General features: G+C 41.9%; 1 protein-coding gene across 5 annotated transcripts in view; it reads left to right on the forward strand.

The window, feature by feature from the left end:
- The window catches only part of nvl (nuclear VCP like), a 75,854-nt gene continuing 48,937 nt past the window's right edge, over positions 1-26,917 (forward strand). The window contains exons 1-5 of one of the 5 annotated variants that reach the window (XM_059982597.1): positions 1-158; positions 536-623; positions 8,355-8,425; positions 15,022-15,074; positions 19,374-19,458. In XM_059982597.1, coding sequence (XP_059838580.1) covers positions 570-623; positions 8,355-8,425; positions 15,022-15,074; positions 19,374-19,458 — 263 coding nt within the window. In that variant the 5' untranslated portion in view covers positions 1-158; positions 536-569. Of the gene's footprint in view, positions 159-535; positions 624-8,351; positions 8,426-13,845; positions 14,058-14,164; positions 14,370-15,021; positions 15,075-19,373; positions 19,459-26,917 lie in introns of those variants that run through there. The other 4 variants (XM_059982599.1, XM_059982600.1, XM_059982601.1 and 1 more) reach the window with 4 other exon arrangements.

Raw genomic sequence — 26,917 nt, forward strand, 5'->3', positions numbered from 1 at the left:
TGCGGGTACAGAATCGGTCTTTCCTCCGAGAAGGGCTGGCCGCGGTACTTGCCGGAGGTGAAGACCGGTTTGCACTGGGGGGGGACCTCGTGGCACGTTGGTTGAGGCCGGCGGGTCCGGGACGGGAGCTGTTGTCGGGTTACTAAGGAAGGAGCAGGGTGAGTGTGGGCGGCAGGGGACCGGCTCCGGAGTGGTGGGTGTCTCTCTCGGGAACTAGGGTAGGGATCAGTGCCTGTCCTGGGGAGAATGGAGGGGTTCGATAGAGGCAGTGGACATTCTGGGGAGAGGATGGAACCCTGAGACGGGGCCTATCCTGGGGAACGAGAAGGGCGGCTGGAAGGCTGGCAACCCGGAGGTGGGGGTGGGAAGGAGTCTGGAGATGGAGAGTGCAGGAAGACAGGGAATGGAGCTGATTGAGGTAGGTCTGCCCATAGACACACTGCATTGTGTTGTTGGTCAGTATATTACCCGTCCCTTGGCACGGTGTGGTAATGTGCAGGATAGGATCTCGTATATGATTTTCGGATATCTCCAGTTCCAGGTGGAGTTGACGGCTGGTGAAGGTACACATGAAGAACAAGAGTCCCTTGCTAGACGCTCGCTTGAAGCACCGAGTAAAACAGGTATTTAGTGGGGATCGTTCTTCTGAATGGATCACAAAGAAGTAACAAGAGATATTATGGGGGGGGGGGTGGAACGCTTACAACAGTGAGCTTAGTATGATACAATTCCACGTGCATTTTGATGGTGAACATTGCAGAGCTGAAAATACTGTCTTCAACTTAAAGGGCAGTTGTAATGGTAGGAAGCTGCAGTTGCCTTAGGTGGACTTGGAAAGCAAGCTGAAAGACAGGTCAGTTCAAACTGCTGACCCATAACACTTAGCAGGAGTTTAAGCTAACTAAGAAGAGCAGCTTTATGGAAAAGAAACAACTTGTGGTTGACAAAGGAGGTCAAGGATTATGTTAAATTGAAAAATTGAGCTGAGAAAGTAGCAAGGGCAGGGCAGAGCAGAGGACTGGGAAGTTACTTTTGCATTTTGTAATAAAAAAAAACAAATAAGCTTTCCAGAAAAGAGAAAATTGAATTAAAACTCGGGTAACATCAAAATAAACAGTTTTTGTGGATATAAAGAAGAATAAGATTAAAAATGATTCCAGATATAAAAAATGATGGAAGGTTTGAGATGTCTATTTTAACGCAAGGAGTGTTGTGAACAAAGCGGATGAGCTTACAGCGTGTATCAGTACTTGAAGTTATGATGTGGTGGCCATTACAGAGACTTGGATGGCTCAGGGAGAGGAATGGTTACTTCAAGTGCTGGGTTTTAGATGTTTCAGAAAGGACAGGGAAGGAGGCAAAAGAGGTGGGGGGGTGGTACTGTTGATCAGGGATAGTGTCACGGCTGCCGAAAAGGTTGACGCCATGGAGGGATTGTCTATGGAGTCTCTGTGGGTGGAGATTAGGAACAGGAAGGGGTCAGTAACTTTACTGGGTGTTTTATATAGGCTACCCAATAGTAACAGGGATATTGAGGAGCAGATAGGGAAACAGATCCTGGTGAAGTGTAATAATAACAGAGTTGAGTTGTCATGATGGGAGATTTTAATTTCCCAAATATCTTTCTTTTTCAATCTTTTTATTAATATCAACATGATAAGATCAGTACATAGATAATGGGATTACAAACTTACAAAATTAAAATGAACATAAAAGGATACATAAGCAATAAGTACATTATAGTTGTCTTCCCAAATCATGAATGATACAAATATCATATAAAAGAGACAAAAAAACTAAGTAATTCATGTTGAAAAAAAACAGAAAAGAGAAAAAGAGAAAAAAATTAATACCCTAAGAAAAACTAAACTAACCATTAAGAATTTTTTTTTTAAAAATGGGCTGTTTATAATATCTATAAAAAAAATTACAAAATCATCAGTGTCCCTAACTCCGATCCTCTCAACATACATATATCTATAATCAAAACCGGAAAAACAAATAGGATTGGAACAGGGTCAAATTACATCATGTGAAAATATTGTATAAATGGCCTCCAAATCTTTTCAAATTTAATAGAAGGGTCATATACGACACTTCTAATTTTCTCCAAATTTAGACATAACATAGTTTGAGAGAACCAGTGAAATATGGTAGGGGGATTAATTTCTTTCCAATTCAACAAAATAGATCTTCTAGCCATTAATGTAAGAAATGCAATCATCCGACAAGCAGAAGAAGATAAATGGATTGACCCCATCACTGGTAAACCAAAGTTTGCAGTATAGGATGTGGTTGTAAATCAATGTTCAATACAGTAGAAATAATATCGAAAATGTCTTTCCAATATTTTTTCAAAAGTGGACATGACCAAAACATGAGTTAAAGAAGCTATCTCAGAATGATATCTGTCACATATAGGATTTATATGGGAATAAAAACGAGCCAATTTATCCTTGGACATATGAGCCCTGTGCACAACTTTAAACTGTATCAATGAATGTTTAGCGCATATAGAGGATAAATTAACTAATTGAAGAATTTTATCCCAATTCTCAATAGGGATAATAAAGTTAAGTTCTCTTTCCCAATCATTTTTAATCTTATAAAAGGCCTCTAAACATATTTTCATAATTATATTGTAAACATTTGATATTACACCTTTCTGAAAAGGATTTAGTTCTAACAATTTCCCCAAAATACCCAAAGAATCAAGATTTGGAAAGGTAGGAAGTACAGTGTTTAAGAAATTCCTAATCTGTAAATATCTAAAAAAATGAGATCTGGGCAAATTATATTTATTAGATAATTGTTCAAAAGACATAGAACAATTATCCAAAAATAGATCAGAAAATCATAGTATTCCTTTAGTCTTCCAAGCTGAATAAGCTTGGTCCATAATAGAAGGATGAAAAAAGAAATTGAATACAATAGGAATAGTTGAAACAAATTGATTCAACCCAAAAAATTTCCGAAATTGAAACCATATACGTAAAGTGTGTTTGACTATCGGATTGTCAATTCGTTTATGCAATTTAGAAAGAGCAAAGGGAAGAGAAGTCCCTAAAATAGAACCCAATGAAAATCCTTGTACAGATTTAGTTTCCAGATTTACCCAATGAGGGCTAGGAGATAAATCCCAATCCCTTAACCAATATTTCAAATATCGAATATTAATTGTCTAATAATAAAATCTAAAATTAGGCAATGCCAATCCACCTTCCTTCCTTGCCTTCTGTAAATATCTTTTACCTCATCTAGGATTTTTGGTCTGCCATATATATGAGGAAATTTTTGAATCAACATTGTCAAAAAAGGATTTTGGAATAAAAATTGGTACCGCTTGAAATATATATATATAAGAACATGGGTAAAATAATCATCTTAATACCATTAATTCGACCTATCAGAGATAAAGACAATGGTGACCATTTAGTGAACAAACATTTAATCTGATCAATTAAAGGCAAAAAATTAACCTTGAATAACTCCTTATGATTTTTTGTAATTTTAATCCCTAAGTTTAAAAAAAAAGTCATTAACTAATTTAAAAGGTAAATTTCCATAAATTGGAACCTGTCTATTTAAGGGGAACAATTCACTCATTATTAAGATTCAGTTTATCCCTGGAAAAATTACTAAACTGAGCCAACAATGATATAACTGCAGGAATGGATTTCTCAGGATCAGAAAAATATAACAAGAAGTCATCTGCATATAATGATAACTTATGTATATCCATACCACGAGTGATGCCAAAAATGTTAGGTGATTCTGTAATAGTGATTGCCAAAGGTTCTATAGCAATATCAAATAATAATGGACTAAGAGGACAACCTTGCCTGGTACCCCGAATTAAACGAAAAAAGGGAGATCTTTGATTGTTAGTAAAAACCGAGGCTACTGGAGTATGATATATCAGTTTAATCCAGGATATAAATGTCGGACTAAAATTAAACTTCTCAAGCACAGTAAAGAAATATGGCCATTCAACTCTATCAAATGCTTTCTCTGCATCAAATGAAATGACACATTCTGAGGTGCTGCGTGAAGGAGTATAAACAATGTTCAATAATCTCCTAATATTGAAAAAAGAACAGCGATTTTTAATAAAACCAGTTTGATCCTCCGAGATAATTTGAGGTAATACTTTCTCCAGCCTGGTCACCAGTAACTTGGAAAAGATCTTGGAATCTACATTCAGTAAGAATATTGGTCTATAGGATGTGCAATCAATAGGGTCTTTATCTTTTTTTCAATATTAAAGAAATGGAAGCTCTATAAAAAGATTGTGGCAATTCTAATAGTCTAATTGCTTCTTCAAAAACCTTGCATAACCAAGGAGAAAGAGTAGAGGAAAAACACTTAAAAAATTCCACTGTATGCCCATCTGGACCTGGTGCTTTCCCAGAATTCATAGAGGAAATGACACCTTTAATTTCTGCATCTGTAATAGGAGTTTCTAATATTAAAAGTTCTTCAGATGACAATTTTGGAAAATTCAATTTCCCAAGAAAATCATGCATGGCATTATGATCATGAGGAAATTCAGGATGATACAGAGAGGTATAAAAATCTTGAAAAGATTTGTTTATCTCATCATGGTCAACTGTCAGTTCACCATTCTGTTGACGAATCTTAATAATTTGACGTTTAACCGAAGCATTTTTCAATTGGTTAGCTAACAGTTTACCTGATTTATCACTATGTATATAAAAATCAGTTCTGGTTTTCATTAATCGATTTTCAATTGAAGATGTAAGCAATAAACTGTGTTCCATTTGAAGCTCAGCCCTTTGTTTGTAAAGCTCCTTACTAGGAGCAATCAAATATTTCTTGTCAATTTCTTTAATCTTATCAACCAATAAAAGAGTTTCCTCCTTAATATGTTTTCTCAAACCAGCAGAATAGGAGATAATCTGTCCACGTATATATGCTTTAAAAGTGTCCCAAAGTATTCCGCAGGAAATTTCATCCGTGAAAGTAGTTGAAAAGAAGAAATCAATCTGTTCCTTCATAAATTTAATGAAATCCGGATCTTGTAGTAAGGTAGAATCAGATCGCCATTGCTTAGTACTAGAAGCTGTATCCATTAATTTAATAGAAAGTTTCATTGGAGCACGATCAGAGATGACTATAATGTCATAACTACAACCAGTTACAGATGGAATAAAACGGGAGTTAATAAAAAAAGTAGTCAATTCCCGAGTAAGAATGATAAACGTGAGAAAAATGAAAACTCTTTGTCCTTGATGCAGAAATCTCCAAATATCGAAAATTCCATTATCTGTCAAAAAAGAATTGATGTAGGTGGCCGACTTATTTGGTAAAGTCTGAATAGATATAGATCTATCCAGCAAAGGATTTAAACAACAGTTGAAGTCACCACCTATTATTAACATATATTCATTTAGATTAGGTAGAGAAGTAAATAAAGACTTAAAGAAATCAGGATAATCCACATTTGGAGCCTAAACATTAACCATAGCAACCTTCTTATTAAAAAGTAACCCAGTAATGAACAAAAATCTACCACTCGGATCCGAAATAATATCGTGTTGAACAAAAGCAATAGAGGAGTCAATAAAAATTGAAACTCCCTTTACTTTAGCATTCGAATTCGAATGGTACTGTTGACCCTTCCAAAACCTAAAAAAAAGTTGATTATCCTCGTTCTTCACATGAGTTTCTTGTACAAAAATAATATGCGCATTCAGTCTTTGGAATACTTTAAAAATCTTTTTCCATTTAATCGGATGGTTTAAGCCATTAGTATTTCAAGAAACAAAATTAATGGTCTGAGCCATATTTCTAAAATCATCCCTTTGGTATATAAAGAGTTAACCAAAATATGAACTCATGCACCCAGAAGAGGAACAAAAATAAGGGGAGGACCCAGAAATGACGACACGGCGGACATTTTAGTAGTTTGAAATCAGCCCAAATGAAAAACTAGAAAAACTAATAAAAAGAGCAATAGAATTAAAAGGGAACTCTCCGCTCACCACCCAAGGAAAAGAGACCTTCCTGAGCCTGAAAAAGGCCACGAAAAAAAGAAATTGTGAGACTAAATCTACCCCCATGTCTCCAGAAAGCGACTCCAGATATATAAAGGAGGAAAAAAAAGATCCACCCAAAATCCTAAAAAGTAATTAACACTATACTAAAACAGACTTCTTAATAAAAAAAACTAGAAGAATATAAACACTGGTAACTTATAAATCGGGTTAAAACCCGAACAAATAAAAGTTAGGATGTGATAAGGAAGGCATTATAGGAAGACGACGACAAAAAAATGGCGAAATTAAAAAAAAGCAAGAAATATTTTAGAAAAGAAACTGCCATCTTAGTTACACAAAAAATGAAAAAGATATATATCAAAACATTAAAAAAAATTCACCTTCAAAGGATTTATAATAATAACCAAAAATAAAATACAATGGTTAAAGTAAGTAAATTAAAAAGATTAGTACGTTGATAAAGAAAAACTTTAATTGGAATATAAAATGTAAAATAAACCTACACCAATAGTCAGAAACAAAATCTGGTTTTGGAAACAAAAACTATCTTGTAATGATCAAAACCATACATTTATTAGAGACAAGAATCCAAAGCAGTAGGATAGTTCTCATCCAGAAAGCTTCGAGCATCAGATGTGGAGAGAAAAACACGTTGTGGTGCATTCAAAGGCGAGATTCTAAGTTTCGCAGGGTATAAAAGCGCTGGTTTTAGGTTTTTCTCATAACATTCGGACATCAAAGGTTGAAAAACGAGCCGTGCCTTCATTACTTCTGGGCTGAAATCCTTCATGAGCCGAAAGTGGAATTCTCTCAATGTAACCATCCCTAAACGCCCAGCCAAACGAATAAGGTGCTCTTTGACATGCACATAATGAAATCGAACAATTACAACAGGTAGTTTAGATGAAGAACTTGATGATCGGCGCATAATTCTGTGGGCGCGATCAAGTAACGGAGGACTGTCTGGGAATACAGAAGGGAACGCATCCTTTAAAAGTTGAGCGAAATACTTTGAGGGGTCCCCTTGTTCGATACCTTCCAAGAGACCAAGTATGCGTAAGTTCTGTCTTCTAGACCGATTCTCAAAATCGACGCTCTTGGCTTTAAGTATTTCCAACTGTTTAATCGCCGAAGATAATTTCTGCTCCAGTTTCTCGAATTTCAAGTCTCGCTTCCGAGCGTCCTCTTGCAGAGTTGCGATTAGAGTTTGATGCTGTTTAACTTCATGATCAATCTTATCCTGAGAATCCTGGAAAGCCTTTAAATCTGCTTAGGATCAGTCTTTTTTTTCTTTCCATTGCCGTTAGAATCTTTCCCAGGGTCTCGCCCTTTAGATCTTAAAGCCATTTCATTACTCATTTCTTCAAAATTCTGAGTACCCTCTTAAAGATAAGTCCAAAAAAGTAACAAGAATCTTCTGGTGTCGGTAAAAATAAGTTAAATAAGGGTGATCATAGGTTAAAAAAGTAAAGGTCATGGAGCGAATCTAAAACAGTGCTCACTCCATGAGCGTCTGCTGGTGACTCCCTCCCAAATATCAATTGGTATCTCCCTAGAGCAAGGAGTTTAGATGGGGTGGAGTTTGTTAGGTGTGTCCAGGAAGGTTTCTTGACACAATATGTAGATAAGCCTACAAGAGGAGAGGCTGTACTTGATTTGGTATTGGGAAATGAACCTGGTCAGGTGTCAGATCTCTCAGTGCGAGAGCATTTTGGAGATAGTGATCATAATTCTATCTCCTTTACAATAGCATTGGAAAGAGATAGGAACGGACAAGTTAGAAAAGTGTTTAATTGGAGTAAGGGGAATTAAGAGGCTATCAGGCAGGAAGCTTAAATTGGAAACATGTTCTCAGGGAAAAGTATGGAAGAAATATGGCAAATGTTCAGGGAGTATTTGTGTGAATTTCTGCACAGGTACGTTCCAATGAGACAGGGAAGTTATGGTAGGGTACAGGAACCGTGGTTTACAAAGGCTGTAATAAATCTAATCAAGAAGAAAAGAAAAGCTTACAAAAGGTTCAGAGAGCTAGGTAATGTTAAAGATCTAGAAGATTATAAGGCTAACAGGAAGGAGCTTAAGAGGGAAATTAGGAGAGCCAGAAGGGACCACGAGAGGGCCTTGACGGGCAGGATTAAGGAAAACCCCTAGGCATTCTACAAGTACGTGAAGAGCAAGAGGATAAGACGTGAAAGAATAGGACCTATCAGTGTGACAGTGGGAAAGTGTGTATGGAATGGGGCTCTTAAACCTGTGTCCTCTTGTGGCAACGGGAGGGTGAGTGAAGGTTCTGGAGGTTCCCTCTTTTGTCACATGTCTCACTCTCTCTTGCAGTACCTCAGTAACAGCAACAGTCAGTATGTGAACGTCGGTGTTCTGGCTGCTGACCTCCAGCGCCAGTACAGGTGAGCTCCCACTTTGTATTCTGACCATTCTTTCTGCTCCCCTTCCCCAGCGAGCTCTACTCTCCCAAGCACACCTGACAGATACTTTGCAATTGTTTTGCTCTTGTGATGACCAGAATAGATCGGGTGATATGATTGGTGTGTCATCGGACTTTCAGAAGGCCTTCCGTAAGGAGCAATATGAGGATATTAAACAATGTACAAGTATGAAGACGGTGTGTGTTTAATCTCTCCCTACGTGTGATACTCTTTATCTTGTGTGTGAGAGGCAGAGAGAGCAGAGGCTGTGCAGGGTAGTGAAGGAAGGTGAGTCAAAGGAGGTAACATTCTGGTGGGGTGAAAACTGCCTATAAGTGGGCCATTTGTGTTTGGTGTAGGTGTGTGTGTGTTGAGGTATAACTCATGTAGGTACTGAGCTGTGATTGCTGAATTTACAGCTGATGCAAAGGTAAGTCTGAGGGGAGTTGAGTGGGGTACAATGGCCATGTGCAGTGACAGAGGTTCAAATGGAATTTTGTGTAGTGTTCCATTTTGATTGGGGGAAAAAAATAAGCACTTTATTTAAACAATGAGGAATAGCAGAGCTGAGATACAACTAAGAGGTAGTCACAGGAGGCTGAGGAACTGTTACCGGATTGCCTTGAGTCAGTGGGCTGGGCCGTTTCAAGAACTCATCTGAGGACTCATCCAGGATCATTACAGACTTAGTTAAAACAGCTGTGGATGATGTGTCCCGATGAAATCATTCAGGGTTTTCCTCAATCAGAAACCCTTGATGAACGATGAAGTCTGGAACCCACTGACAGCCAGATCAAGTCTGGAGGAGCGGGTATGATCTCCAGAATGCCATCTCTCGAGTGATGGAGATTCTGGACTAGACTGGAATCAACCAGGGATGCAGACAGCTGTGGCAGCATTTTGAATGCCCCACAACCTCCTACAGAGTTAAATCTTGCGACGTGGGGACAGCAGAGCTTTGCTTCCAGTTGAGCTCAATACCTTCTTGCTCACTTTGATTACCAGAACAGGGAGGAACCATCGAGCACCCCCAACCTCCCAAAGATCCTTTGGTCTCAGTACCTGAAGATGACATGATGAGAGTGATGAGAACTGCATCTGGTCTGGTTGGAGTACCTGACCGAGTACTGAAGACCTGTGCCAACCAACTGACTGGTGTATTCATGGATATCTTCAAACTCTCAGTCTGGCATGTGTGGTACCAACCTGCTTCAAGCAAGCTTCAATCGTACCAGTGCCCAAGATGAGCATGGTAACCTGTCTAAATGACTATTGTCCAGTGACACTTACATCCACAGTGATGAAGAGTTTTGAGAGGCTGGTGTTGAAACATGTCAGCTCCTGTCTTGAGTGGCGATCTGGATCCACCCTAATTCACCTACTGAACCCACAGGTCTACAGCAGATGCCATCTCATTGGCTCTTCACACGACCCTGGAACATCTAGACAGCAAACATGCATACATGAGGATGCTCTTTATCAATTGCAGCTAGGCACTTAACACCATTATCCCCTCAAAACTAATCAGTAAACTTCAGGACTTGGCCCTCAATACCCCCTTGTGCAAATGAATCCTGGATGCCCTCACTGTAGACCCCAGTCAACTTGGATCGGCAAACACATCTCCTCCACAGTCTCCATCAGCACAGGAGCACTGCAGGGATGTGTGCTTAGCCCCCTGCTCCACTCGTTTTACACCTATGATTGTGTGGTTAAGTACAACTCTGACACCGTATACAAGTTTGATGACACCACTGTTTTAGGCTGTATTAAAGGGGTTGATGAATCAGCATACAGGAGGGAGACTGAAAATTTGGCTGAGTGGTGTAATAAGAACAACCTCTCACTCAATGTCAATAAGACCGAAGAACTGATTGTAGACTTCAGGAGGGGAAACCAGAGATCCGTGAACCGTAAATTTCCGAGAGTCACTATCTCAGAGGACCTGTCCTGGACCCATCACAAATATAATTGTGAAAAAAGCACAACAGCATCTCTACTTCCTCAGGAGCCTGCGAAGGTTTGGCACGTCATCACAAACCTTGGCAAACTTCTGTAGCTGTGTGGTGGAAAGTGCTGGCTGGCTGCATTACAGCCTTGGAACACCAATGCCCTTGAGCAGAAAATCCTACAAGAGGTAATGGATTCAGTCCAGTACATCACGGGTAAAACCCTCCCGACCATTGAACACATCTATATGAAATGTTGCAGTACAGAGCAGCATCCATCTTCAAAGAGCCTCACTAACCAGGCCCTGCTCTTCTCACTGCTGCCACCTGTTGGTAGTTACAGGAGCCTCAGGACTTGTACTGGCAGGTTCAAGAACAGTTACTACCCCTCAACCATCAGGCTCTTGAACACAAGAAGATAACTACACTAATTTAAGGACTCTTTTATCTTGTTATTTCATGCTCGTTATTTGTTGCTATTTATTTATATCTGTATTTGCACTGTTTATTGTCCATTGATGCTGTTTTACAGTTACCGTTCCTTATGTTTGCTAAGTAGGCCGGCAGAAGAACCTCAGGATTGTATGTGGTGACATCCATATACTCTGATAATAAATTTTACTTTGAACTTTGACAAAGGGATAGTACAAGATTCACAAAGGGCTTTGGTGCAGGTGTACATGTAGTTCGGAAAGCTAACAGACATGATTATTTATTGGGTGAGGAATTGAATGCAAAAGTCTTTCTGAAGAGGCCATTATTGAAACCAGATCTGGAATGCTTTCATACGGTCATAGAGCACGTGAAAAGGCCCTTTGATCCAACTGTCCTGTTACAACCAAGATTCCTATCTGAGTTAGTTCCATTTGGCCCTCATCCATCTAAACCTTTTATACCCATGTCCCTGTCCAGGTACCTTTTAAAATGTTGTTAATGTACCTGCCTCCAGCTCTGGCACCCCAGAGAAAACAACCCAAGTTTATCCAGCCTCTCGTGATAGCACATGTCCTCTAAACCAGGCAGCATCCTGGTAAACTCTTCTCTTTGTTCAACAATACTAGTAAGGATCTTGCACTTAACAGAGTACTGTCTTCTTACATTTGCCCTACCAAGCTGTAACACCTCATATTTATCTGGGTTAAACTCACATCTCCTATTTCTGCAACTGGTCAATATTGAGCTGTATTCTTTTCCAGTCTTCTACACTATCCACAAAGTCCATTAATCTTGGTGTCATCCACAAACTTACTAACCCACCCATCTACATTTTCATCCAGGTCATTTTTATTCATTACAAACAACAGAGGGCCCAGCACAGATCCCCTGGAACTCCACTAATTACAGACCTCCAGCTTGAGTAAGTCCCTTCAACCACTACCTTCTGTCTTCTATGTGCAAGCCAGTTCTGAATCCAAACAGCCAATTCACCATGGACCCCGTGTATCTTAATCTTCTGGATTAGCTTCCCATGATGGACTTTGTCAAGCACCTTACCAGACAGCATCCACTGTCCGATCTTCATCAATCTCTCTCATCAGTTTGTCAAAAAAACTCAATCAAGTTGGGAAGGCATGACCTACTATGCACAAAGCCATGATGGCTGTCCCTAATAAGGCCATGGGTTTCCAAATGCTCATATATCCTATCCCTAAGAATTTTCTTCAGCAATTTCTGTACAACTGATGTGAGACTCACTGGTCTATAGTTCCCAGGATTCTTCCTTCTCCTTTCTTAAACAGAGGTACAACATTTGCCACTCGCCCGTCCTCCGGGACATCACCTGTGGCTAGAGAGGACGCAAAGATGCTGGTCAAGGGCCAAGCAATCACATCCCTTGCCTCCTTCAGTAACCTGGGGTAAATCCCATCAGGGCCTGGAGATATCCACCTTAATGCTCATTGGAGGCTCCTCTTCCTTGACTTCTAAACTTCCTAACGTATTGATACACTTGTCACTGATCTGGTCCTCCACCTCCTTTTCCTTGGTAAATACTGAACTAAAATACTCATTAAGTACCTCACTCACACTCTCTGCATCCAAGCAAATGTTCTCCTCTTTATCCTAGAGAGGTCCTGCCCTCTCCCTAGTTATCCTCTTGCTCTTAATGTATGTATAGAATGTCTTGGAATTCCCCTTAATTCTACTTGCCAAGGATTTTCATGGCCCCTCCTGGCTTTCCTAATTCCCTTCTTTAGTTCTCTTCTAGTTTCTTTACACTCCTCGTGTACTATCAGTGTACCGTCAGTGTGATTGCACATTTCCTATTCCTGAATCCCACCCAAATGGACTCTGTGTCTGGCCTCTCCATTATGACTCCTGTATGCGGCTGTGATATTGTCCCTGATTAGTAATGCAACTCCCCACCCCCTTTTTACTTCCTCCTCCATCTTCTAAAACTTTGAAAACCTGGTACATTAATCACCCATTCCTGCCCCTCTCAAACAAGTTTCAGTAATGGCTACAGCAGCATAGATCCATGATCTGGTCCATGCTCTAAGTTCATTACCTTTACCCATAACACTCCTAGCATTAAAATAAACACATTTCAAACTATCCGACCCATTGTGCCTGGTATTTCGATGTTGCCTTTCAATATTTTCCTTGCCATCTACCTTTTGGTCTGATCCTTCTCTTACTGATCTGGTTTCCAGGGTCCTATCTACGCCCGACAATTTTATATACAGTTGTCCCTCCTTATCCATGAAGGATTGGTTCTGGGACCCCTCGTGGATACCAAAATTTGCGGATGCTCAAGTCCCTTATTCAACCTGGTTCAATGTGGTGGATCTAAGGACCCAACGGAACCCCAGACCTTATTTAACTTGTCTCAGTGCAGTGGACATTAGGACCCGGTGGCAGAACTCTGAATCCTCAGTGTTTCTGTTCACGAAAATAATCACGATCACAATTGAAAATGAAGTGGAAATAAAAAAGCGACCGGAAGGAGGTGAAACACCATCGGTCATTGGAAAAGCGTTAGGCTACGTCGTTTAACAATCAGAACAATTTTAAAGGATAAAGTGAGAAAGGCCCTGCCCTGATGAAAGCTACAATTATTACTAAACAACGCAGTGGTTTAATTATTGGGTTTTTGATCCTCCACATCAACCCGCCACAGTGCAGAGCGCACTCGGGAGCAATCTGTCACTTGATCGAACTCGGGAAATTCCGTTCCTGAGCCCGGCGCTGAAACATCTGTTCTTAAGTGTTTTATGTGCATAGAAAGGTAAAATACATACTATATACGAATGCAAATGTTTGACTAACTGACGCTAAATAATACTGGATGTACCTGTTCTGACTTGCTTAATGAGAGGACTTCCGATTTTTTTTCGATCCAGATCCACGATAACCCAGGCGCATCCTGTATATTTTAAATCATCTCTGGATTAATTATAATACCTAATACAGTGTAAATGCTACGTAACATAATTGTTATATTGCATTGTTTAGGGAATAATGACAAGGAAAAAAAGTCTGTACATGCTCGAACAACTAGTACAGGAGGAGCACTTCCGGGCTTTCGTGATTCGCGGTTGTTTGAATTTGCGCATGTGGAATTCATGGATAAGGAGGGCCAACTGTACCTCTATAAAGCCACCACTCATTCTGTCCGCCAATGGGAACAGGTCCACTTTGCTCTACCTCACTCCATCACTCAGTCTGTGAGTCTTGGCAACATCCTAGTAATTCAACTCTGTATTCTTTCCACCTTAATATCACTTTTCCTGTAGCAGGGTGACTGAAACTGAACCTGTTATTCTAAATGCAGCTCGCCAGTGGCACAATTACAGCATTACTTGTATCTTTTGGAGTGAGAGGGAGCAGTATGGAGAGGTTGAGCAAACTTGGGTTGTTCTTTCGGAAGCATCAGGTGCCTGTTGGAAGGTGATAAAGTGGCTATTGGGGTAGACGGGTTGGTCAGAACCTTTCTCCCCAGGCTGAAGATATCAACTATGAGTGGGCACAGACTTAAGGTAAGACAGGGTAAGTTTCCAAATTTTAAGAAGTTTGTGTAGCTGGGACAGGCTGTCAGGAGAGGTGGTGGAATGAGACACGAGTAATGTTTTAGAGGTGTTTGAATTGACACATGAAAGGATAGGGACGGGAGGGATACAGACCACAACCAGGCTGAGGATCGTGGCCTGAGAGCGCTACAGCACTGAAACAGGCACCTTGGCCTGGTTTTCTCCCTAGTCTCATTAACCATACCTGGACGGTCATCCTCTCATTATGTACCTCTCCAGACTCTCATTGTGGCTAGGGGCTTGTTGCTGTGCTGTGCTGTTCTACATTGTACTAGAGTGAAATACAACATCCTGAGAGGTTTTGTCAGGGTTGACGTAGAGAGATGGTTCCAATTATGGAGAATCTATGACAAGGAATCATAGTTTATAAATGAGACAGAGTTCATGTACCACCAGTGGAAGGAATGTTGAAGTTGTCAGTCTTGCTCAAATGGTGGTGGGAGACTATTTTAATGCAGACAAATATCAGAGTTGTGTTGCATATGCATCTTTTGGCAATAAAGTTGATCTTTGAACCTTTTAAAGGGTCATAGTGGGGAGGAATGTGGAGACATTGAGAGTTTGGGTGGTAGTAATGCCTTTTCTTGCCCTTCCCTCATAGTATGGATTACGGACGTAGGAAGAGGAACGCCTTTCGGCTCCAGGTGGAGAAAGGTGAGTCAGACATTGAGACGGTGGGGGTGGGTGCTTTAGTTTTCTATCTGAGGGGTGCAAGGAACTGGCTCGACGTCAGGATCCCGAAGGGGAAGGGTCCCACTGCAATGTGGATGTAATCTCTGTGTGTAAGAGTCCCAGGGTGAAGGAGGGAGGGGCATTGCGTGTCAGGGTGAGGAGGGCAAATAGAGGAAATAGTTATAAAAGAAATATTTAAGAGGCATTTAGATATACACATGAACAAGCAGGGTGGGTGATACATAGACCTTTTCTTCCTCAGAAGACAAAGGAAATTCAATTGGTGACCTTCACCAATTTTTATCAATGCACCATTGAGAGCATCCTATCCAGACATACCAAGGCCTGGTCTGGAAACCTTTTTACAAGAAACTGCGGAGTCATGGGCACAGCTCAGTACATTATGGAAATCAGCCTCCCATTAAAAGATTCTTTCTACATTTCGTAAAGCCTCAGGAATATAGCCAACATAATCAAAGACCCTTCCCGCCTTGGATGTTTTCTCTTCTGCTTCCTCCCACGGGGCAGGAGGGATAAAAGTTTGAGAATGTGTGCCACCAGGCTTAAGGACACCTTCTATTGTTAGACTTCTTGTATGCTGAAAGATGAACCCTCAAACTCCTTATGGCTCTTACACTTTTCTTGCCTACCTGCACTGCACATTCTCTGATTGTAACTCCATATTCTGCATTCTGTTATTCCCTTTTGCTCACACACCATCTACAAATTCATTGACACCACTGCTGTTGACAGAATCTCAGATGGAGAAGAGGAGTCGTACAGTGCCTATAAAAATATTCATCCCCCTTGGAAATTTTCATATTTCATTGTTTTCAACATTGAATTACAATGGATTTAATTTGTCATTTTTGATACTGATAAACAGAAGACTTTAGTGTCAAAGTGAAAACAGATCTCTACAAAGTGTGATCTAATTTAATTACAAATATAAAACACAAAATAATTGATTGCGCAAGCATTCACCCCCTTTGTCAATATTTAGGAGGTGTACCTTTGGCAGCAATTACAGCCTTGAGTCTATATTGTTATTCAGAACAATGAATATAGAATTGAGACAGGTTTTTTTTTATAACAAATAAAACATTTATTAAACACTACTTTAAAAAAAACCCAAAAGTAAACAAACGACTAACTTAACCAGAAGTCAGCTGCGATACGGCAGCTCGAACAGTTCTTAAAGCGAGAAATGTGAACACAATTCTTTAAAGTAGTATTGTAAAAAGTCCAAAATGATATACAGTCAGTTAGGAGAGACTTTCCTTGAAGTAATAAAATCCTCTTTCACGACGTTACTGCTGATCCCAGCCTAAGTATACTTTGCTGAGGGATTTATGATTGAAGGAAATAAAACGGCTTAAAGGCACTGACCTCTCCTTGGCGAAACTCTGCGTCTGGCTCTTTCTGCTTTCAGAAATGCAGGAGCTATCTTGGACAAGTTACTAATTCCTTGCACAAAGATTAAATAAGGTTGAACCTGTTTTACCAAAGAAATCAACTTTCCTCGATCCTTCAGCTTCCGGAACTTTGATAGATCTTCACTCTCTGACTGGACTTTAACTGGCAGTATTGTAGCAAAGCTGCCAGCAATAACCTTTGAGACTCAAGGCAGAAAATAAAGCTCCACTTTAAAACAAAACTGCGTCATAAATTGAATATGCAGCAGAATGGAGTCACTGGCGAATTCAACCACAAACTGCCCTACATCACAGGGAGGGGTTCTCCTTTTATACTCTTGGGGAAAAAAAACTATCACATGACCTCACTGGCAGGAAAATTACATCACTCCACCATCACAAGACCATTACATCATGCCCAGCATAGCCTCAATTACATCATGGTCATGTGACAGGCACAAGATACCCACGGGTACGTAACAATATGGCTACGTTTCATCAGCTTTGCACATCTGGAGACTGCAATTTTTCCCCATTCTTCTTTACAAAACTGCTCAAGCTCTGTCAGATTGCATGGGGATTGTGCGTGAACAGCCCTTTTCAAATCCAGCCACAAATTCTCAATTGGATTGAGGACTGGACTCTGATTTGGCCACTCCTGGACATTAATTTAACTTTGTTGTTTTTAAGCCATTCCTGTGTAGCTTTGGCTTTATGCTTGGGGTCGTTATCTTGCTGGGAAAAAAAATCTTCTCCCAAGTCGCAGTTCTCTTGCAGACTATCAGGTCTTCCTCCAGGATTTCCCTGTATTTTGCTGTTTTCATTTTACCCTCTACTTTCTCAAGCCTTCCAGGACCTGCTTCAGTGAAATATCCCCACAACATGATGTAGCCACCACCATGCTTCACGGGAGGGATGTTATGTTTTTGATGATGTGCAGTATTTGGTTTACATCAAATATACTGTTTAGTCTGATGGCCAGAAAGCTCAATTTTAACCTTCTTCCAGCTGACTTCAGAATCCCACATGCCTTCTGGCAAACTCTAGCTAAAAGTTCATGTGGGATTTTTCAATAACCTCTTTGTGGAGTTGCTTGGAGTGTTCTTTTGTCTTCATGATGTAGTTTCTGCCAGGGTATTGACTCATCAGCAGTTGGACCTTCCAGATATGGGGTAGTTTTACTACAATCAATTGAAATACCTTGACTACACACTGGTGATCTCCATTTAACCAATTACAATTCTAAAACCAATTGGTGCTGTCATATTAAAGGGAGTGAATACCTATGCAGTCATTTATATTTGTAATTAATTTAGATCACTTTGTAGAGATATGTTTTCACTTTGACACGAAAGTGTCTTCTGTTGATCAGTGTCAAAACAAAATTAAATCCACTGTGATTCAATGTTGTAAAACAATAAAACAAGAACATTTCCCGGGAGGCTAAATACTTTTTTATAGGCACTATACATGAGAGAGAGTGATCAGCTGGTTGAGTGGTGTCAAGACAACAATCTCGCCCTAAATGTCAGCAAGATGGGCTCCACGAAGGGGAACTTGGGAGAATACACTCATTGAGGGATCAGTGGAGGAACAGATGAACAGCCTCCAGGTTTTTGGGTGTCAACATCTTGGAGAATCTCCCAAGGGCTGTATACGCAGCCAGTTCCATCTCGGGCACAACACACCCTGCCATAGAGGACATTTTCAAGGTGATAACGTCCATCGCTAAGGAACCTCACAACTGGGACACATCCTCTTGTTACCACCGTCAGGGAGGAAGTGCCTGGAGGCTCACACTCAATGTTTTAGTTAGAGCTTCTCCTCACCCATCAAAATTCCTGAATTTTTCAGAGCACAGATTTATTCCTCTTTTCCACTACTTACTTACTTTTGTAACTTATAATTTTTTTAATCTTGCATTGTACTGCTGCCGCAAAATATATTTCATTATATATGTCTGATAATAAATCTGATTTTGACTAGCTTAATGTATTTATGCATGGGTTGATATAGCTGGATGACTTGGAAGCTTTTCCCACTGTATCTCAGTACCTTGGACAATTATAAACCAACACCCATACCAATAAGCCAGCAGGGAGAAAGAGGGCTGTGCAGAGCTTGGGGATCTGTTCTTTGGGGGCTGGTGAGGTGGGATTTTAGCAGTATGAGAGTGGGGTGAGGGTGCAGAGAACTGTGTGTGGGGGAAGAGGCTGGGCAGGCAGTGGGGTACAAGAACTGTGGGTCTATTTTTGGGTCTGTCTCTGCCCGGAGAGGAGTGATAGAATCACAGAGGAGGGTAATTAGCCCAAACCTACCAGTCAAGGAGCTCTCCAGCCCAATCCCACCTTCCAGCTCTGGGTATGTGACCCTGTAACTCGCGGGTCCTTGACGTCCATTGTGGGCGGGATCTGGTGCACCACTCCCAAACATCACCCACAGTGAATCCCTCTCCATCTCCCCGCCCATCTGCTTATTGACTTTTTACCCTCTGCTCAGGAATTAGGTGTTTCCTGTATGCGCATCCTGTTAATTATGTCTCTCCCAGACACTTCCATAGGAAAAAAAACACTCATTTAGCCAATCCTTTCTTAAAGCTGGAATTTCCCACATCCATCGCCCGTGCACCTTCTCCGCTACGGACAGTGTCCGGCACTGAATGCAGTACTCACCCTGGTGTGATATACAGCTGTAGCATGCCCTGCTCCTGGTGTCTGTACCAGGGTTAATAATATTTCCAAGCATGAATTGATCTAACCTGTTACCTTGATTCACAACTCCGCTCTCTTCTACCCTCATTCCCACCTTCTCGCCTCCTGTCCCATCTGGTGTTCACCACTGACAGCTGCCTGTCCTGTCCCCACAGTGTACCAATTGATCAGCAGTGAAGCCCTGGACTTTGAAGAGGAGCATCTCAGCAAACGGGCCCGTCAGAGTTATGACGACAACGGGTAGGGAACTGCACCTATTTTGATGCCTGTGCCACAAGGGGTCTCCCCAGTCCAGGTCTCTCAGTATCCTGTACCCATCTGCTCCTTTCAGCCTCCCCTGTGGTTGGAATTCAAGCACTTGATTCACTAAAGCATACAAGGCGAAGGATGAGGAGCTGGTAAATGGGATTAATACAGATGGGTGTGAAGGTCAGCAGCAACACGGTGGGCTGAGACTGGTTTCTGGAGGGTCTGCCTTGGTGTGTGAGGTGCTCATTCTGGAGTTGTCTCTGTGAGTCTCCTTGGACACACAGTTCATGCATTTACAGGTTTATTGCAGGAACTGACCAAGATTCCCTTAATAGCACCTTCCACTCACCTGCATGACCCCTGCCAGCTGGAAGCAGCGTTGGAAACACCACCCTCCCAAGCTACATCCTGTCCTGGGCAGCGCAGTTCCACAGGGCCTACTCTGTGCTGTATCACTAAATAAATCACAGTTCCTTCAGTGCCAGTGGTTCAAAATCCTGGACAGCACTGTCGTTGTACCCAAACCACAATGACTGCATTCACCACCACCTTCTCAAGGATTTTGGTGGGGGGGGGGGCGGTGGTGGGAATTAAATGCTGGCTCAGCCTCCAAAGCCACGTCCCTTAAATGAATATAATGAATATTGACAAATGTGAATGGTGTTTTACTAAATGCTTCATTTGCTTTCTTTTCATTGCACAGTCTATTCTGTTCCTGCCTTCGGTATGTGTGTGATGAAATGGAGGGTGCTGTATTGAGTCTTGTGGCATGGAAGCAGGGCCTTCAGATCACATTGAGTAGTTATTTGCACTTAACCCATTTGCCAGCACTTCAGAGTACCGACCTCCACCCACCCCTTCTCAGGACAGTGGGTTTCCGGGTTTCAACCACCCTCTGGAAGAAATAAACCTTCCTCAGCTCCCAGTAAACTAACTTGTCTTTATCTTAAATCTGTTGTCTAGTTTCAGAGTTCTGTGCCATAGGGAAATGATTCCCACTTTCTCCCCCATCTTTGGCCCTCATAATGTTACACACATACCATGTTCTCTGACTGCTTCGCACCAAGCTCCAAGCCTCTTCCACTGCAAGGAAAACAAACCCAGCCTCTCCAGTCTCCCCTCAGAACTGAAGTAGCTCCACCCCAGGAAACACCCTGGTGAATTTGTCTGCACCCTTCACATCCTTTCCCATCAGGCCATTCTGGATTACAAGCGGGCTCTGCTTTTACAGACATCCATGAAGCGATTTGACCTGTAAGTTGAAAATTACTGAAAAGATCCTGATGTGCTCACCACACTCCATGGGATTGCAGTGAGTGGCTGCTAAGGCACAAGAGATCGATTTTATAAAGAAAAGAAAAGTGGGGGGCAGAGAACAAACTCGTTCTGTTTGTAGGAACAGAAGTGTGTACATAGATCAGTCTTTGGGATTTAATAATACTATAGGAATTTCCCCGTATGTAGGGATTGGGTTTTGTAAGCATTTTGAAATTTTCTTGTAAGTTTTCAATAAGTCAGATGTTTGTAAGGTGAGGGCAGTCAGCAGTGTGCTGACCAGGATTGTGCACAATACTTGAGCCATTGTCTGACCAGTGCTTTATAAGGTAACATATAATCTCCCTGTTCATATATTCATTGCCCTGGCTATGAAGGCAGGTGTCCTGATGCCACCTTATAACTATGACAACCTTCCACCATCATCTTTTGCCTCTTAGCACTAAGCCAGTTGTTGATCCCGTCTACTGTCTTGGTTTGAATCTCATGGACTTCTACCCTTGAGCAAATTCCCACTGCAGTTCAGGCTGACCATGTTGACTGCACTGTCTTTAATGTTTTGTTCATTATCATTATTATGTGCCATCATATGAAGCAAGCGATCATGGTTTTTGACCATAATTTTCCTTGGCAAATTTTTCTACAGAAGTGCCTTCTTCTGGGCAGTGTCTTTACAAGACAGGTGACCCCAGCCACTGTCAATACTGGTGATATGCACCACCTGCTCCCATGGCTTCAACGTGACCCTGATCGGGGGCTAAGCAGATGCTACACCTTGCCCAAGGTGGTTTGCAGGCTAGTGGAGGAAAAGAGCACCTTACACCTCATTTGGTAGAGATGCATCTCCACCCTGCCACTCAATTGTTTTGTTACCTCTTGGAAAAATACAATGCAGTCAGCCAAATGGGATCTCATCCTAACTATGCCAGGCTGACAACTTTTGATTAACCACTGCCTTTCCAAGTATAAATTAATCCTGTCCCCCAGGACTTTTTTTTCCAATAACTGAGATCAGACTCTCAGATGTTTATTTACCAGACATGTCTTTCCTGCCCTTCTTGAATGACGTTTGCTGTCCTCCAGCCATCTGGCACTTTACACGTGCCCTATTAAGAATTAAGTATCTCTGTCAAAGTCCAAGAAGCATTTCCTTCATCCACAGTGGCCAGAAATTCATCTCAACAAGCCCTGGGGATTTATCCGTCTTTTAACAAGTTAAAATATCTTACATTTATAATGCTAACACATTCCAGAACTTGACTGTCTCCTCCCTGAATTATCCAATCACATTGTCTTTCGCCTTGGTGAATAGAAATGACAAGTGTTCATTAAAGACCTCACCCATGTCCTGAGGCTTCATATGTAGATCATCCAATTGGTCCCAAATGGACCTTACTCTTTCCCTAGTTACCCTCTTGAACTGTAAGCTAATAAAAAAACTTTAGCACTTCCCTTAATCTTCTCTGCCAGTGATATTTGTGCCCCCTCATTGTTATTTAAAATGCTCTTTGTACCATCCTTTCCCTTGCATATTCTTCACTCCTGAAGGGCCTCTCCCTCTTTGAATGATCTCATCAGTTATCGACCTACTTGAAAGTAGTTGCTCCCAGTAAACTTTTTAACAGGTCCTGTCATTTAACATTGAAATTGTCCTTCCTCTAATTCAGGACTTCTGAACTAACTTTACCCCAGTCCATAATTGCTCCTGAATTTGAGAGTTTTCAATCTGAAAAATATTCTCACTGACCTGCTGAGCTTTGCTCCCTAAGATGAGAGTCATACAAACATTTATCATGGAAACTGGCCCTTCAATCCTATTGGTCCACCTTCATCAAAATTCCCTATCTAAGCTTGTCCCATTTGCCCCCATTTGGTCCATATCACTCTAAAATCTTTGTATCCGTCCAAGTAACTGTGACTAGTGTAACTGCCTCAACAATTCCTCTGGCAACTCATTATGCATACTGACCTCCCTCTGGGTGAAAGGCTTGCCTATTAAGTTCCTATAAATCTTTCCCTTCTGTCTTGAGACCTATGCCCTCTAGTACTTAATTCCTCAACCCTGGGGGGTGGGGGGAAAGATTATGCATTCACCCAACTTTACCCATCATGTTTCATACACCTCTGTGATGTCCTGTGCTTCAATCTGCAGAGTCTGTCCAGTACTGTCCTATCTGCAGTTAGAATAGCTTTGTACTGACTCAGATTCTGTAGCATTTTAAAAATCCCAACCTGTCTAATCATTCCACATCAAGGTCAAGCCAGTTAATGTTAAAGTTGTAATCCATTACCTCAATATCCGCATTACTCTTGTACCTCTGGCTTTCTATATCTCTGCTCCTTTATCCGTGGCGGACTGTTAAGACATCTAAACACAAAGTACACTGCAGATGCTGTGGTCAAATCAACACGTACAAACAAGCTGGATGAACTCAGCAGGTCGGGCAGCATCCATTGAAACGAGCAGTCAACGTTTTGGGCCGAGACCCTTTGTCAGGACTGAAGAAAGAGGGGGCAGGGGCCCTATAAAGAAGGTGGGGGGAGGGTGGAAGGTGCCAGGTGAAAAACCAATCAGTGGAAAGATCAAGGGGGTTCCCACCGACTTCAACTCTGCTTCACGTTTCCATTCGGATATGTCCATACGTGGCCTCCTCTACTGCCATGATGAGGCCAAACTCAGGTTGGAGGAGAAACACCTCATATATCATCTGGGTAGTCTCCAGCCCCTTGGTATGAACATCGAATTCTCCAACTTCCGGTAATTCCCTCCCTCTCCCGTCCACCATCCCACTTTCACTCTGCTTCCTCTTCTAGCTGCCTATCACCTCTCTCATGATTATGCCTTCTTCTACCCACAGTGCTTTCCCCTTACATTCCTTCTTCACCTCTCCAGCCTATCCCCTCCCTGCTTCCCCTCCCCCACCCCTTGATCTAATGGAATGTTGGCCTTTATTACAAAGTTGAATTGAGTACAAGAGCAAGGGAATCCTTTTGCATTTGTACAGGGCCCTGGTGAGACCACACCTGGAGTATTGTGTACAGTTTTGGTCTCCAGGGTTAAGGAAGGACATCCTGGCTGTAGAGGAAGTGCGGCGTAGATTCATGAGGTTAATTCCTGGGATGTCTGGACTGTCTTACGCAGAGAGGTTAGAGAGACTGGGCTTGTACATGCTGGAATTAAGGAGATTGAGAGGGGATCTGATTGCAACATATAAGATTATTAAGGGATTGGACAAGATAGAGGCAAGAAATATGTTCCAGATGCTGGGAGAGTCCAGTACCAGAGGGCATGATTTGAGAATAAGGGATAGGTCATTTAGGACAGATTTAAGAAGAAGCTTCTTCTCCCAGAGAGTTGTGGGAGTCTGGAATGCACTGCCTCAGAAGGTAGTGGAGGCCAATTCTCTGGATGCTTTCAAGAGGGAGCTAGATAGGTATCTTATGGATAGGGGAATCGAGGGATATGGGAACAAGGCAGGAACCGGGTATTGATAGTAGATGATCAGCCATGATCTCAGAATGGCGGTGCAGGCTTGAAGGGCCAAATGGTCTACTTCTGCACCTGTTGTCTATTGTCTCTCTTTCCTCTGATTGGTTTTTCACCTGGCACCTTCCACCCAACCCCCCCACCTTCTTTATAGGGCCCCTGCCCCCTCCTTCAGTCCTGACAAAGGATCTTGGCCGGAAACGTTGACTGCTCATTTCAACGGATGCTGCCCAATCTGCTGAGTTCATCCAGCTTGTTTGTACGTGTTGTTAAGACATCTGTCATACACTCCCAAGAAAGTGATTGCACCCTTCTGAAGAAACTGTCTCTTGGAAGAATTCAGCACGTAAAGCATCTGTAAGATGAAAGGAATTGGCCAGATGCAGGGTTTCAACCTGAAGTATCAACAATTCTTTTCCCTCTTGGTGTTGCTGCTCGACCTGTTGAGTTCTTCCAGCAGGTTCTTTGTTGCTTCAGATCCTAGCATATGCAGTTTCTTGTGTCTCTGTTATAGAGAGATAGAGCACTACAGCATAGAAACAGGCTCTTTGGCCAATCTAGTCCGTGCTTTTTGTAACCCATTCCCTTCAATCTACATCTGGACCAAAGTCCTCCATACCTTTCTCTTCCATGTCCAATCCATACTTCTCTGAAATGTTACAGTTGAACCTGCATCGTCTGAGTGAAGTTCCCTCTCAAATTCCCCTCAGCTACTTCACTTTTCATATGAAACCTGTGACCTCTAGTTCTAGTCTCATTATTGCCTGAGAGGCAAAAGTCTGTATGCATTCACCCTGTCTAGATCCCTGAAGATTTTGTATACCTCTGTAAAATCTCCACTCATTCTCTTTCACTTCAGGGAATAAAGTCCTAACCAATTCAACCTGTCACTGTAACTCAAGTCCTCAATTCCTGGCAATAACTGTAAATTTTCTCTGCACTTGTCAAGCTTATTGATATCTACTCTCGGAGGGTGACCAGAGATGCACAGAGTACTCCAAACGGGGCCTCACCAACTTCTTGCACATCCTCCAGCATCTCAACTCCTGTACTCATGCCCTGATTTACAAAGGCCAATATGCTGAAAGCTGTATTTACAACCAATCTACCTGTGAATTATGGATCCTGTATTCCTAGGCCCTTTTATTCTACCATGTATCTCGGTGGCTCGCTATTCAGTGTGCAAGTCTTATCCAGGTTTGTCCTCCCAAAGTGCAACGTTTGCCTGCATTAAGTTTCATCTGCCATTTTCAGCCCATTTTTCCAGCTGGTCCAGATTACGTGTAAGGTTTGATGGCCTTTTTCGCTATGTCCCCAGTCTAGGTGTTATCCGCAAATTTGTTGATCCAGTTTACTGTGTTATCATCCAAATGCCCTCAGTGGCCAATTCATTAGGTTCATTTGTTGTTCAGACCAAACATCAGAATGGCGAGTGTGATCTAAATGACTTTGACTGTGGATCTCAGAAGCTGCTAATTTCTACACACAACAGTCTAGAGCTTATAAACAATGGTGTATAAGAGCAGAAACTATCCTGTGAGCAGCAGTTCTGTGAGCAAAAACTTCTTGTTAATGAGGGAGGTCACAGGAGAATGGCCAGACTGGTTCACGCTGACAGGAAGACGATGGTAACTCAAATAAGCACGCACTATAACAGTGATGTGCAAGAGAGTACCTTTGAACATGAACCTTGAAGTGGATGGGCCTCAGCAGCAGAAGACCATGAACATGCACTCAGCAGCCACTTTATTAGATACAGGAGGATCTGAGTACAGATGATAAACACCAATGAACCCAGCACTGATCGCTGAGCCACAGTACCAGTCACAAGCCTCCGATCAGTGAGCTAGCCATCTACTGCCACTCTGCCTTCTCACACTAAGCCAATGTGAATCTAGTTAACTGCATCCTGGATATCAAGTGACTTGACCATCTGAACCAGTCTCCCATGCAGCACTTTATCAAAGCTGAAGAACCTTGGGGGATATCCTTCCTCATTCCCACAGTAATGGATCAATACTGGCATGCCACCTTCTCTGTGGTATCCTGTGTCATGCATGACTTTGGGATATGTTTGCCATTCTTTCAACTATGTCTATGTGCTAACAATAATGTGATAACTACTTGTGCCTTAGCACACCTCTGTCTTCTGGACAAATTCATTTTACTTGTACTATTTCTACTGCCTGCCAAAAACTATCCATTTACCATGTCCTATTTCCTGCCAAGCTAGTTAAACTGTCCCCAGCCCAGGATGTGGTGCTGCTGTGGTTCAGATACAACCCATCTAGCTTGTACAATTCTCACCTTCCCCACCTAACCTACCTTTAGCCAGGTGTTCATCTGACCAATCCCCACCATTCCTCCACTCACTGGCACATCAACGTAATCTCGAAATCTCAGCCCTTGGAGGTCTCGCTCGTTAGTCTGTGACCCGGCTCATGTTTATGGAACTTTGTCCCCCTTTAACCTGTGTGGACCCCGACTTCAGGTTGTTTTTCTCAATTTTTATTTTAGGCACTCCTTGCCACTATTAGAGGCAGATAGACAGGGTGATGAACAAGGTATTTGGCATGCTGGCCTTCACCAGTCAGGGTATTATCTTCAGGGTGTGGAATGTTACGTTGCAGTTGCAGAGGACATTGCTGAAGTTTCACGGAGTATTATGCAATAAGCTAGAAATTGTGC

This window comes from Hypanus sabinus, chromosome 10 (assembly GCF_030144855.1).
Source record: "Hypanus sabinus isolate sHypSab1 chromosome 10, sHypSab1.hap1, whole genome shotgun sequence".
NCBI classification, from domain to species: domain Eukaryota; kingdom Metazoa; phylum Chordata; class Chondrichthyes; order Myliobatiformes; family Dasyatidae; genus Hypanus; species Hypanus sabinus.